The sequence below is a fragment of the Molothrus aeneus genome, chromosome 1 (genome assembly GCF_037042795.1).
Source record: "Molothrus aeneus isolate 106 chromosome 1, BPBGC_Maene_1.0, whole genome shotgun sequence".
NCBI classification, from domain to species: domain Eukaryota; kingdom Metazoa; phylum Chordata; class Aves; order Passeriformes; family Icteridae; genus Molothrus; species Molothrus aeneus.
The window spans coordinates 33,139,295-33,152,727 of NC_089646.1; the positions used below are offsets into that span (position 1 = coordinate 33,139,295).

At 42.1% G+C, this 13,433-nt stretch overlaps 1 protein-coding gene across 2 annotated transcripts; it reads right to left on the reverse strand.

Annotated features, from left to right (window-relative positions):
- Positions 1 to 1,236: 1,236 nt before the first annotated feature.
- Positions 1,237 to 3,711, reverse strand: CYCS (cytochrome c, somatic). Of its 2 annotated transcripts, none has more exons than XM_066554711.1 (3): positions 3,586 to 3,711; positions 2,633 to 2,809; positions 1,237 to 2,477 (listed from the first exon to the last, which is right to left on the reverse strand). In XM_066554711.1, exons 2-3 carry the CDS (start codon positions 2,799 to 2,801, stop codon positions 2,329 to 2,331), a joined length of 318 nt encoding a protein of 105 aa, XP_066410808.1. In that variant the 5' UTR covers positions 2,802 to 2,809; positions 3,586 to 3,711; the 3' UTR covers positions 1,237 to 2,328. The 2 variants fall into 2 exon arrangements, with proteins under 2 accessions (XP_066410808.1, XP_066410799.1); XM_066554702.1 differs by having other exon boundaries at positions 3,582 to 3,696.
- Positions 3,712 to 13,433: the final 9,722 nt, after the last annotated feature.

The following is a 13,433-nucleotide window of genomic DNA, read 5'->3' on the forward strand; positions in this document are numbered from 1 at the left end:
GCAAGCCCTTGCATTAACACTTACTCAAGTGATAACCTAACCTCCTTCCAATATTCTTTGCTTATCAATTAGTAAAAACACCATAGTATTGTGTTTCTCCAGTGGCAAATGGCTGCTCATTTCCTACTACAAAACTTTTGAGCCATTGCAGTCCAGGGCTATATACATAGAAAGATGAAATTTTAAAGGTCTGAATGGTCTTTTCCCTAACATGTTATCAGGGATGCATGCTGAGTCTAGAATTAAATTTTCTCAGTCTTCAGTGTTATGTAGAAGTAACATTTGTTTTTGTATACACAGATAGAAGAGCCAAGCTAAATTGTGTCCTCTGCTTACTTTGGGCAAAGGATAACTCTGCTTCCTCCTTAAGTTTTTTTGATGATGGGTAACTTACTTGTTGCAAATTGTAATCTGTGCAGAAATTATCACGCCTTACTGAAAAAGCCTCTTCCCTAACTGATCTAGAGAAGAAACATGTTGTAAAGAAGAGCAGCTTGGCGGTCACAGTGTTCTTTCATAAAGGTGCTAACAGAACAAAGTGTCACAACTCTCCCTCTCCACCAACATCATCCTGCAAGAGCTGGGTACAGTTACATTCTGTATCTACAGATTCTGTATCATACTGCTCTATCAGGATTTTGGCATGGAAAAAGCCTCAGTTCTGCATAGCCATAGAAGTGCTATGACAAACATCCCTTACAGAAATTGGAACAGCAATAAACTACAACAATTTGAAGTTTTCTGTTAAAAAGATTTTAGTAAAAAAACTGCTGTTGTTTAATAGTGTATCCATAACTGCAAGAAATACTGTTTGCAGGTTAGTCTGGAGAGAAAAAATAATCACAACACGTATGATAGCAATCACTGAGCCCACTGTTAGTAATCTTAGTTCTTTTCACTCATTTACTCTGAGTAACACTTTGCCATTCCATTAAGTACACTACTCCATACAAATCAAATGCAGCCCATCCTACAGCTTTTCAGTTCCCTTGAATTTTCTCCCATCTCACTCTGGAAGCATAGCAGAAAATGCTGTTAAACAGCACATCCCTTAAAGAGCTTTGCTGGCTCTGGTCCAAAATACTAACTTTGCCACATTTATACTTCCCCCACCAACTCAATTAGAATTTACCTTTTTCCACGTGGAGCTTTTTTTGTCTTGTTTCCTCATGATGTAAATCTGGGCATGCAACTTTGCTCTGCATTCCCACTGTTTTTCACTTAATTTCATACACATACAGCAAGCAAGACTTTTAATTTTTTTTTAAATTTACAGTATTGATTGCTCCAAATTATGCCTTACTGTTGGTACACAGTAAATACATTCTTCTGAACAACTTAGTATGAAAAAAAATGCAGATAAAACATTAAAAATACTGCTTTACAATGTGCGAAACAGAACCTTCAGAAGTAATGGTGGTGGCTACAGCCAGGCACAGAGGAAAACTGCTTGATTTTGTATTTTAGTCCACCAGTACAATCATTCCTGCATCCCTTCATCTGAAACTTCCTGTAACAATGGATTCTAGGTGAATGTTTCTGCTGAGTTAAGATTAGGTAACTCTCAGCTTGGCCACTAGCACTCATATTCCCAGAACAGGATGCTTTCTCTTACACTAAGAATGGCTGTTATCAGATTTACTGAGCAAAGGGCACCAATAACACGTCAAAACTGGAGATGTTTCTGAAGGGGAGTTGTACTCTATAGGTGCATGCAGCCGTGAAAGTCTGGATGAATTAGGTAACATGCTTCCCCTAGATAAAAGACAAGTGGCTGGGCACAACTGGCAGTTCACAAATAGTACTTAAATCAGATGAAATGCATTTTTATCACAAGCCTTAGATTAATATATATTGCAACACCTAGCACTGATTAAATTTAGAAAAATATTATACTGGGATCGGGTTTCTTTTAATAGCCTTTGTTGTTTTGTTGTTAATGTAACATAAGATGAATGGCAGAAGATGCCACAAAGCACCCTACTTTTTGATGTTAAAGAGCTGAACTGTCAAAGCTATTACACTGCTGATGATTACTCATTTGATTATTTACATATTTTTTAAACAATGAAGAGGCAGGAAATGTTTATTTATTTTTTTTTAATTTTTATGATCAAGGATGACTGAACCCAATTACATAGTCTTTGTTAAGTTAATGGCTGCCAAATAAGAGTGTACTCCAGTGACCCACCATCAGCAAAGTTATTTGATGGGTGATTTTAAGGTTAGACACAGTACATGTAAAAATAGAAAGTTTAAAAACCAATCTCATCACAGACATTTCCATTGCCATCTCCTTTGTGAAATAAATAAGGCAGCAGATAACTTTTACTTTGCAGTGGCAACTTTGAGGTATGCTATTAAGTCTGCTCTCTCGCCCTTCTTCTTAATACCCGCGAAAATCATCTTTGTTCCAGGAATATACTTCTTTGGATTTTCCAAATACTCCATCAGAGTATCCTCACCCCAGGTGATACCTAAAAGAAGATAAAAAAAAAAACCAAACCAACAGTTAACAAATTCAAAATCGCAAAAACACATATTCTTGTCCTCTGCTCAATTTTTGGCAGATTTTTAAAATTATCACCAAGAACTGAGTATTTCTGTCCCCTAAGGGCAGCCTTAAGTTTACCTTTGTTCTTATTAGCATCCGTGTAAGAGAAACCTTCGGCTTGCCCAGTCTTGCGTCCGAACAGGCCGTTCAAGTTGGGTCCAGTCTTGTGCTTGCCTCCCTTTTCAACCGTGTGGCACTGGGAGCATTTCTGGATAAAGATCTTCTTGCCTTTCTCGACGTCTCCCATTGTCAGTGCTAGACCAAGAACACACACACGAGGTCAGTATTGCAACCTCAAGGTCACCAACTGAGCTGAAACTTTAAAAAGCGTCCTGCAGGTTTACAAAACCACCAAATGCAGCAGGTGAATCTGGCAATTCTCCAGCACACTGTCTATCCTCAAGCCACAGCTCCTGGGCTTGAAGGTTATTATGAAACCACGAGACTACCCAAAAGGTATCAAGGTGATAAACACGCTTGAAGGGCACGAAAAACGTTCCCTCGGACAAACTAATTGTTTAAAGGGTACAGCGACAATTTCTGAAGAACAAGTTGAACATAACTTGTACAACTGTACAGGAGTTTCCTAGTCGTGAACGACCTCGTGTAAAAGCACAGGACTCTTGGTAGACTTTTCCTTTGGAGCTGAAAAAGCTCACCAGCCAAGCTTTTTAAATTTTTTTTCGCCCGGGGAGGGCCGGCGGGCACCCGGCGGTCACCGTGACCCGGGATGACCCCAGCGGTCCCGCCGGCAGCCATGCGTGAGGAGGCGGGAGGGCCCAAGGGCGCCCGCACCGCTCGGCTCCGGCTCTACCCGCGCCCAGCCTGGCCCCGAGATTCTCCTCAGACCCCCGCCCGCGGCGCGGCCGCCCGGCCCCACGGTGACCTTCCGCCGCAGCCCGGCCGCCGCCTAAGGCCGCGGCCCCGACAGGGGAGAACGGCCCTCAGGAAGGCCGAGAGCAACGCCCGCCCGCCCCACGTCCCTGCCAGCCGTCACCACCCCGCGGGGCCCGGCCGCCCACCGCACCTGCCTGCCCGGCTGGCCCGCTGCACCCTCAGACACGGTGACCGCACACCCGGCACCTCCCGCTCCGTCTGCGCCCAAGGACACGCTGTACTCCACCCTATGTAACCCGGCACCGCCGCAACCAACCCCTGCGCGCGCCCGCCGCCCGCCTTCCCGCCTGACAGCCAATCAAGAGCCAGCCTTTGGAGTGCTGATTGGTTACAATCAATGACGTCACGCCACCGGCGGCTAGTGGGGTAGGTTGCGACCGGCGGGCCCCCGGACTTCCTTCCTTCCTGCCCCTCTTCCCTCCAATCGCGGTCGAGTGACGTCAGACGTCCCTCTGCTGCAGAGGGGGCGCGCAGCAGCGGGGTGCCGGTGTTGCGGGCGCATGCGCACAGCGCAAGTGGAGGCAAGGGTCGCGCGGTGCCCTCAGCACGCGGCCGCGGCGGTGGGCGGGGCCTGGGCAGTGACGCGGCGGGAGTCGTGGCCGGGTGGTGGCGGGCGGGCCGTGACGGCGGGAGCGAAGGGCGCAGTGACGGAACTGCAGCATTGGTGAGGGCGGGCGGGAAACGCCTCTATTGCCGAGTCCGTTCTATGGAATGAACACCGCCGTGTCATTTACACCACAGCACTAAGTGCAGTGCCCTGTCTTAAATATCGCCAAGGACAGCGGCTCCATTCCCTCCCTCCGCAGTCCATTCCAATGTCTAATCACTCTTTCTGGAAGAAAGTCTTCCTGATGTCCATCCTGACCTTCCCTCGTGTAATTTAAGACTGTATCCTCTCCAGTCGCTGGCTGCCTGGATGAAGAGGCCAGCCCTCACGTGGCTACAGCCTCCTTTCAGACACTTGAACAGAGGATAAGGTGTTCCTGAGCCTCCTTTTCTCTAGGCTAAACACCCACAGCTCCTTTAGCTTTTCCTCACAGGGCATGTGCTCCAGGCCCTTCACCAGCTTGTCCATGAATTTTAAAAGCTTCTCCAGGGGAGCCAAGGGAATAATGATGTGGAAGTGTTGCAGTAGCCAAAGCGAGGTGAAGTCCCCCTGGAGAATCCTCATGCCTGCCACCATGGCCCCACGAGGGACTGGAGGGGAGCGGGCGTGTGGCTGGATCCTCCATCTGTGGGGGACACCAAAGCCACACTGCTCTGACAAAGACGAGAGGGTTATGGGACTGCCACTTGAAGGGATGGAAGCATCCCAAACGCCAGCCCACTAGACGTATTTGTCCTGGTTCAGGACAAATTTTGGAGAGAACTCCCCAAAGGGGTTCTTCAAGGAAAGCAGATTCAATTGGCCCCTCCCGCCAACCGGTCTGGGAGAAAAATACTTATTTGGAGAAAAGTGGAAAAAACCCTGTTTATTAAACAATAAAGCTTAAACAATATTCATCAATAAAACTCTTTGCTGCCGTAAAAGAGATGACAAACTCAGAAAGTCCCCTCCCCGGGTTGCAGCTGAGCTCACTCCGCCTGTTGGGGCACAGGTATGAGCTCAATGAGGACTTCCTTTCATTGTGGCCTTCCAAGCAGAATTTGGATGGTGAATTCTAGACATGACTGCTGTCTCACTCTGCTTGGCAAGGAGGAGGAAGAGCTGTTGGAAAAGCCCAGTGTAATAATGTACAGTGTTCCAAAGAGTTGAACTGTTTGCTTTAACTATGGACATTAAAACTGTCAGAATTTTCTACTGTCTGACATTGGAAAAGCATTTATTTTCTGTGTGTGCTTTTATGTTGTCCTTGAACTGGTATGGGTGTGCCCCTCTAATTGCCCATGGGGCAGGGCTCGTGTGAAGTGTCTACATGAAGCAGAAAGGAGTGAGGACTGTAAAAATACATCAGGGATTCCTCTGATGGCAGAATTGTGTAGATAATTCACAAGACCATTCAGAAATCATCACTCCCTAGTTCAGACAGTGCATTGCAAAGCTCATGGTGTCTAGAGCACAAAACACAGGTTTTGTGCATTTTTTAACACTTCATCACAAGGTATATACAAAATATGCATTCTTAAACTTTTAACAATTTATGCTGTTATCTTATTGACAGCTCACTGGCCACAGTAAAACTGTTTTGCTTACAATATACAGATAAATTCATGTATTTCATGAAGAGTGAGGAAATATGTGCAATGAACCCACTTTAAATCAGGATCTTGAATTCTGCTGTTGTTGCCCAACTCAAATCTCAAATCATGTCAGACTCCCATAATTATGAGGTTGACTGGAAAAATATTATTTTAAAGGTATCTTCTGTTTCTTTTATTTGTTGTTTGGTTTTGAACCTTCATGGCCTTTCACTCTTGTTTTTAGGCTTTTTATCATGATTGTAAGGACTGAGTTTCATTTATTAAGGCTTCTGTGTCTTAGATGATTCCAAGGGCCAGATGTAACTTAATATCACAAGAATCATGATAAAACCATGTCTCCTATCTCTGAAGAAGAAGGGAGCTGAAAGCACCCTTTAAGCTGCTCTAAGAAATTGCACCAGTTTAAATTCTTAAGCCTCTTTAAGCTCTTGTTGTGGACTGATTTGTGCTGACATCTATTCAGAGGTTCTCCCTTTCTTCATAGAACACAAACTTCAGGCATATGTAGCTCTTAAAATTTATGTTGCATTTTGCCTTTTAAATATATATGCTCCATTCTGAGAATTGCATGTTGTGTTTCACACTTAACCCTTTTGATGTGGAGGGACACTGTAGCAATATTTTTTCAGTTTTTTTTTCCAAGAAAAAAGAAGCTATTCTTGAAAACTGCAATTTAATTCAAGACAACTGGATGCACTCATGATATAATACTCTTTCCTGAAGGTGTAAATGATACATACAGAGTATTAGTGGGTTCCCTTACTGTATTATTACTGGAAGCAGAGGTTCTGATATAACAAGATAGTAAGTTAGGGGGTGTGTTTTCACCAGCAAAAAGAGGTATCTCAAATGGAGAGGATTTTTCATATCTGTTTGAGCCCATTTGGTCATTACTAAGGGTGGATCTGGGGCAACACTGCAGTAAGAACTGACTTGTAAGTAAAATAGAAGGTGCAGGAAAGGTGCCCAGTGTTTGGTTTTTTTCAAGATGCCCAGTGTTTGCTTTTTGAAATGTTCTGTGATAGGACAGACTAATAGTGACATTTTTGGCTTCTCTGCAAAATGTGGCATCTGCAACATACGTTGCAGATATGTGTGAAATATATGTGAAATCCTGTATCTGACTTCCTGTGTAGGGCAGAGTATGCTGTGGGACTTCCAGAGGCAGCACTGAAGACAAAGGCAGGGCTTTTCTGGCTTTGTGGGTTTGAATTGCTGGAGTAAATGAAAATGACTCGGGGTGCAATTTCAGTGCTCTATACTTTGCACACATTAACATTCATTAGACTATTTGCCTTGGTGTGGTTTGCCTAGAAGGCTCATATTTTGGTCTTTCAGTTATTCACTCTGGTTACACCTGGAATACTTTTTCCTAGCTCAGGCCATTACACACTGGAACTACAGTTATTTTGCAATCAGAATTCTGTGTATAACTCTATGTAATTCTGTCCCAAAGGAAGGAAAAATAAACCAAATGTGTCAAGTCCATTATAACAAATAAAACATGTCAAAGGAGGCATCCAGATCTCCTTAAGAGGGACATTGCAAATGAAAGAAAAAAGGTCGCCCTGAATTATGGACCTACACTGGAACTCAGGAGAATATGTGATTTTTTTTTTTTTTCTCCACTCTGTGCTAAACTTCTGGTTTGGTCTTTGACAAATAACTTAGAACACATTTCTTATGGAAATCATCACCTCATCCCTGAGCAGCTTGACTACCTTGTTTTCTTCCCCTTACCATGTGGAAGTGGGACAACCCTGAGCTGTTGCTGGTTATCAGCAAACTGTGCCAGCACTGGGGAGTGTGTGATTTGTGCTGGAGTCATTGTGGTGTGAGCTGGTTTTAAGAAAGAGTTGGAGTTATGACCCGAGTTATAAATCTTACCCCATCACAAAGAAGTACTGACTGATTTACACCATTATGATTTCTAAATTGTACTGAAGCAGTTCAGAAAACCTGCAGGTTTGTTTTTTTTTTTTTTCTTCTTTCTTCTGATTTGCCTTTGGAATTGTTTGGGAGAAAGGTATATCTCTTCCCAGGTTTTTCATAGCCCAGTTTAAAAAGATAAAAGAGTTATTCTAGGCTGAGCTTGAAAAGTTTTTTATGCTAGTATCCTTCAGAAAGGAATATTCCACAGTGGCAAACGTATGGGTTTAGGGTTACTTTCCAACACTTCTATGGTACAAGTCCTGTCACTTGGAATATGCTGCTGGCCTTATCTTTATTATGTCTTTTACAGGCTATTCTGGGGGAAGACAGGAACCTGCACACCCAAACAGACAGGGAACAAAGTTGAAAAGCATTAGAGACTCAAAAGGAAACAAAAATGCCTGATGAATGGTGTGCCTCTAATCTCTACTGCTTATTGTGTTTTATACAGTCTAAAACAGAGAAGCCAATTTTGCTACTGCTTTAAACAGTTGCAAGGGCAGTCTCTGAGATGCTGCAGTTCCTAAAGGTGACTGTATTCCTTCTTAGGACAAAGCTAAATATTGGCCTAACATCTACTTTTGTGTAATATTTTACCCAACAATTCTTGATTTTATTTTAAGGACTGCTTTTAATAATTTCTTGTGGCAGTGTATTTATTTTTTGTGCAGTCATCTCTGACAATATTGTGGTTTTTTTTTTTTTAATGACAAGTGTTACATTGACTTGAGTATCTGGATTGCATTCAATGCTTAATTGCCATTATTGAAAAGGAAAAAGCTATTCCCACATTTAAAAGAACTGATGATGTATTATCCCATTCCTATGTTATAAAGACAAATTATTTGGGAGCGGGACATAAAAATATTTTCCACAGCCAATGTATAGAGTGGCAGTTGAAAGAACTGATCTTGACAGAGGAAGGCAGAACTTGGAATTCTTTCTGCTGTTCCTGTGTTTTTGGAGAGTGAGTTTTGTGAAACTGTGAAAACAACTACTTGGCACTAAGGGACATAACAATGTCTCTTAAGTGCCAAGTAATGAGAATTGCCTGGCCAGGATGTTGTAGGTTCCACTTAGGCACAGGGTGAGGCAATGCTGCTCAGCATCATGATGAGCTGTAAAAAAAATCACAGGAGGCACAGGGAGAGACAGCAGCCAATCCAGCCCAGAGTGGGAAGCAGAGTGGGAAGCTTGGGAGATTGCCAAGCTTTCCTAGCTGAATCAATTGCACAACCATTATAATACCATGGCTTACTGAGTAATAAATTTACTGATGAGTTTAACAGGTGTGAAAATAGCAAAGTACTTTGACCATTCTGTGATGCTGTGGTTCTAAGCCTCAGGCATGAAGATTTATTCAGCAGCCATTTATTGTATGATAAAGTGTCCCCAGGACTGGGGTAGGTAGAAGTCTCTGTCATTCATCTGGCCTGGTAGATAAGGAGATCCAGGGTTCAGAGTCACTCTGTGCCACTTACAACAAACACAGACCCAAACTGAGCACATTGACTCAATACCTGCCTTCACTGTGTGGAGATACAGGGTTGCCCTGCTCAAGCACTTGCCCCAGTAGCTCCCTGCAGACTGATAGATGCCTTCTTATCTGTGGGCTCACAGAAAAATAACCTTGGGCCTCAAAAGTTGTGGTGGGATACAACTGCTCTGTAATGAGATGATGATTTGATTCAAGTGTCACAACAAAGGCATCTTGTTTGCATGAGTACAGAGGAGTAGTGAGTGCATGAAGTGCATGAAGTGAGTGCATGAAGTTGGGGTAATTTGCACTGAAGCATGGAATAGCAAGAAAGGACTGAATGCAAGACTTGTCCTAGGATGGGACTGCATCAACTTCTGGTTTACTAACAGAAAAATCATAAATCATTCTGAATCCTTGTAATCCAGTTCCCATAATGAAAGCAGGTTAAAAAGAGAGGTGATTCAAGATAGCAATTTAGGAAAAAAAAAAAAGAACTTTTTTAGTTCAAGGACAAAGTTAATTAAGTTAACCAAGAAGGACGTTCACATTTGAAAGATTCAGGACCCAGCAATTTTTCAGAAGTTCAGCTTTTCTTAAAGACATAACTGTTTCTTTTGGAAAAGAACTTCAGAATTAACTTTAGGGCTTCAAGAACTGAAAGGCAAATGAAAGGATCTTGTTTTATCAAGTCCATTATGTTTTTAACTCTAGAGTTAGTCTTATGCTGTTGTGGAGCCTGCCATAGTTTACTGGAAAGCTTAAAATAATAGAGGTATAATTATTGTCCTTGAACATTGTCTAATTGCATCTGACAAAAAACATGCTACAGTAACAGTAATTTTTACTGGCCTCAATTTCAACTTTTGGATGGCAAGTAGTTGGTCAAAACTACCCCATTTTCCATATTTTTTTTTCTTTGTAATGAATCAAACAGTTGGAAAAAGTTTCTGGAATATCCTCTTTGGAGGGGATGACAATTAGTTACATTGATAACACATTTGCTTTGTGTATCTGTGGGAGCCAAAGATTACTGTCCTCTCACATGATCAGCTAGGATATAGTCTTCTGATTAATCCAAGCTGTAGAGTGAGAAGCACCTCTGCAACAGCCTAAATTCAGGTATTCTGAGATTAGTCTCCAAAGCATCAACTTAGCCCCAAGAAAAGCTTAATTTTAAGAGTCCTTTCGTAAGGAGATTTGTATGGTTAGCTCTCGTTATGTAATGATGATGTGCTAATTTAATGTAACCTACTAAAGCCTTTGCAGTTCTTGTGTCTAAGGTATAGGCCAGAGAGGAAAACATTGCTTGAAATATGAGCACTAGTGTGGTCCCAAGAGTCACATGAGAATCTTAAAAAGAAAAGCTTTGCTCGCCTTAGAATTTTCAAAGGAGAAACCTTTTATAACATAAATAGAGATAAGGCCATAAAGTGGTGATTTTCTATCCACTCTCTGACAGAAAGGGAATTGGTGTGCTTTGGCAGGCTTAATTCTTGTAAGTATAAACCCAGCTCTCTGCAGAGCTGTGCGGCCTCTGTGTACAGCAGCAGCAGGAGCTGTGGAATGTGAAGCCTGACCAAGTCCCAAGACAGCACATTCATGGATTGTCTTCTTCCTAGAGAGGAAGTCACTCCTGCAGGTGGTGGAACACATTGGGTGTTTCTGTCAGTGGAGAGGTGGGTTTCCTCCCTGTAAGGATCTTATGCTTGTTTTGCTGCCTGTTGTGCCAAGTTTTCATGACTTTGGTCACCATGTAATCACCTGGCTGGTAGTTTTAGAATCAGATTTTAATAGCCCAGCTTCATTGCTTCTTTTTACATCAGACTTCAGGTATGTGTCAAGTGTTCTATCAGACCAGATTAGGGGTTTAGTGCTGTTTCTGACAGTGATGAATGCTGGATGTTTTGCAGACACAAAAAACTACCCAGGATGAGTTCATAATCCTAAAGCATGGAGTTTCAGAGCTCTGAGAACACTTAATCCAAACTGCTAGTGTGGATGATGTTTTTCTTATGCTGTTAGGACACATCTCTAAGGCTTTTAAAAAATTATGTCAATCCTTTTGCCTTCATCATATTCCCAAACTTTTTTGCTTTTTGTTACTTAGGAGGTGTTCTGAACAAAACTAAATGCAAGATATCCAAGTAACACAATATTCTGTACTAGAGGTAGAGCAAAAGGCAGGGGTCTGCATTTATTTTAAAATAATTGCTCCAGGAGGTAATAACCATCTAAAAACCCATTTATGGCTGAGTTGTCTTTAGCAGATCTTTGCAGTAAGTTTCTTCATACCTCACTTTTAAATTTCAGCTGTTATTATGCTGCTTGGTTATTTTTGTACTAAGTCCCCTAGATGCTCTCCTGTACTCTCCTTGTGTCCTAATAAATGCATAAATCAGCTCTGGTTTAACAACTAAAAGTCTCGTTGTTTTTGAAATGTGTGAAGGTGGGATAGAAAATGAGTATCCTCTTCTAACAGACAATAAGGTCTCTGACTCCTGTCATGTCATTTTAGTTGTATCCTTTTGGTAGCCTTGGAGCCCTTTGCACTCTGAATACTTGCCCAGAAAATAGTGCACTGCTGGGGCACTGTGTCCTGGCTAACCTCCTGAGGACCTCACACATGAATAAAGTCATAGGTGATTTGTGCCATGGTTCTTTGCAAGTATCTCTTTTTTGTAAGGGAAAGTTCACTTGATAAGGATTAGCTGGAAGCAAGGTTCTGTTTGAGCCTTGCATTCAGGGTAAGATCCTGCCAGTCTCCTGAACTCTGGTGATTTGCTTGAAGGGAGAGGGGAATATATCTAATTCCTTGATGGGACAGCTTAGAAGAATGCAATGAAAAAATTCTCAATGAAAAGCACAATGGTATTTTGTTCCCTCCTCAGGTTCTCTTTAGGAAACAACTGAATAATTCCTCTTTTATTTGAGAGTTTAAAAAGCCCCTAATGAATGTCTGCATGCTGTTTCTGCTTCTCTAATCCCCACTTGGCAGCAGCTTCTGAAGATATGCATTGAACCAATATGAGCTGTTCCTGAAAAAGCTGCTCCAATATTATGTCCCTGAAATCTAAATAGCGGCATCATAAATCTGTCAGCACACAGAAAATAGCAATTTAAGTGTATTCTTTGCATTCTGAGATAGCTTTCCACAAAAGTTTCCTTTGCTGCTTCCTTATTCTCAAAAATCTTTACAAAATTACTCAAGATATTTAAATCTATTGTATCTGGGGACTGTTTTGTTTAGTTGATTTTTGTTCACACTTCTCAGGAGTCTAGAACAGCTCTGTGACCACAACATGGCAGCAGGACTGTTCTTTCCTTATCTCTTGATCTTAATTTTTTTTATAACCCCCAAGTTAATGCTCATTATTAATCTCTGGCTACTATATTTATCACTTTCAGCCATTTAGGCCTGACTCCTAATAACAGATTACATGTTTTTGGTAGCTTTCCTGCTTCATCCTAAAGGTTCTTCAAATCCCTGGAGGGACTATTAAATCTCATTCTCCCTCTACCAGACTTCCCTTCAGTTTGAATACAGTCTCTGTGGCCTTTCCAGTTCTCTGAAACATTCCTGTCTCAGACAATGAGTGAAAAAAGGAGAGAGAAGTGTGTGAAACACATGCCACAGTAGTCTGACATAGGAATGTGTTCGCGGAGGCCAGTCAGCCTTAGAGCATGGAGACTTTGGGAATGTTCTGTGCACAAAGAGACACCATGGCCCATAAGAATCATGTTTGTCCCCATGTGTGTGCAGCAGTGCTGTCTCTGTTGGCATTTGACCCCCTGCAGAGTAGCACAAGATCCTTTTGACATGGAAGTTTGGTGTTAGGGAGGACCTGCAAAGAGCCTTACTGGGCCTGTAACGCTGGTCCCCAGCTGTTGTTGGCAACTGTGTCATGGCTCCTTTCATAAATGGAAGTAGCCTCTATTCTGATCCTCTTCTTTCAGCCTCTTCTGATCCTCAGCTATTCCTGAAGCTCCCTGCTGTGAACATTAAAAATCATCTTGTCATACCCACCCTAAGTTTATTCCCAGTCAGACTGTAATGCTCATTTATTAATCCATTTGGCCTTTAATGAACCAACTCTTTCCAAACCAGTGTTTATCCCACTAATGTGTTTCTCTAGAGTAGTCATGTTTTCATGGCCTCTAGCTCAAGCTTTTCTAGTGTTCTAAAATGTCCTGGGCTACTCTAATTGCTCTTCTCTTTACTGTTTGAATTTATTATGGTTCCCCTGGGAAAGGCCAGACAATTTGTATTGAAGTTCTTTTTATTTGTTACTCCATTTTTTTAAAAAATGCATCAGTTAAAGAAATAAAAAAATCATTGAAACCATAGCTCTTGTGTCTCTTTCAGTACTG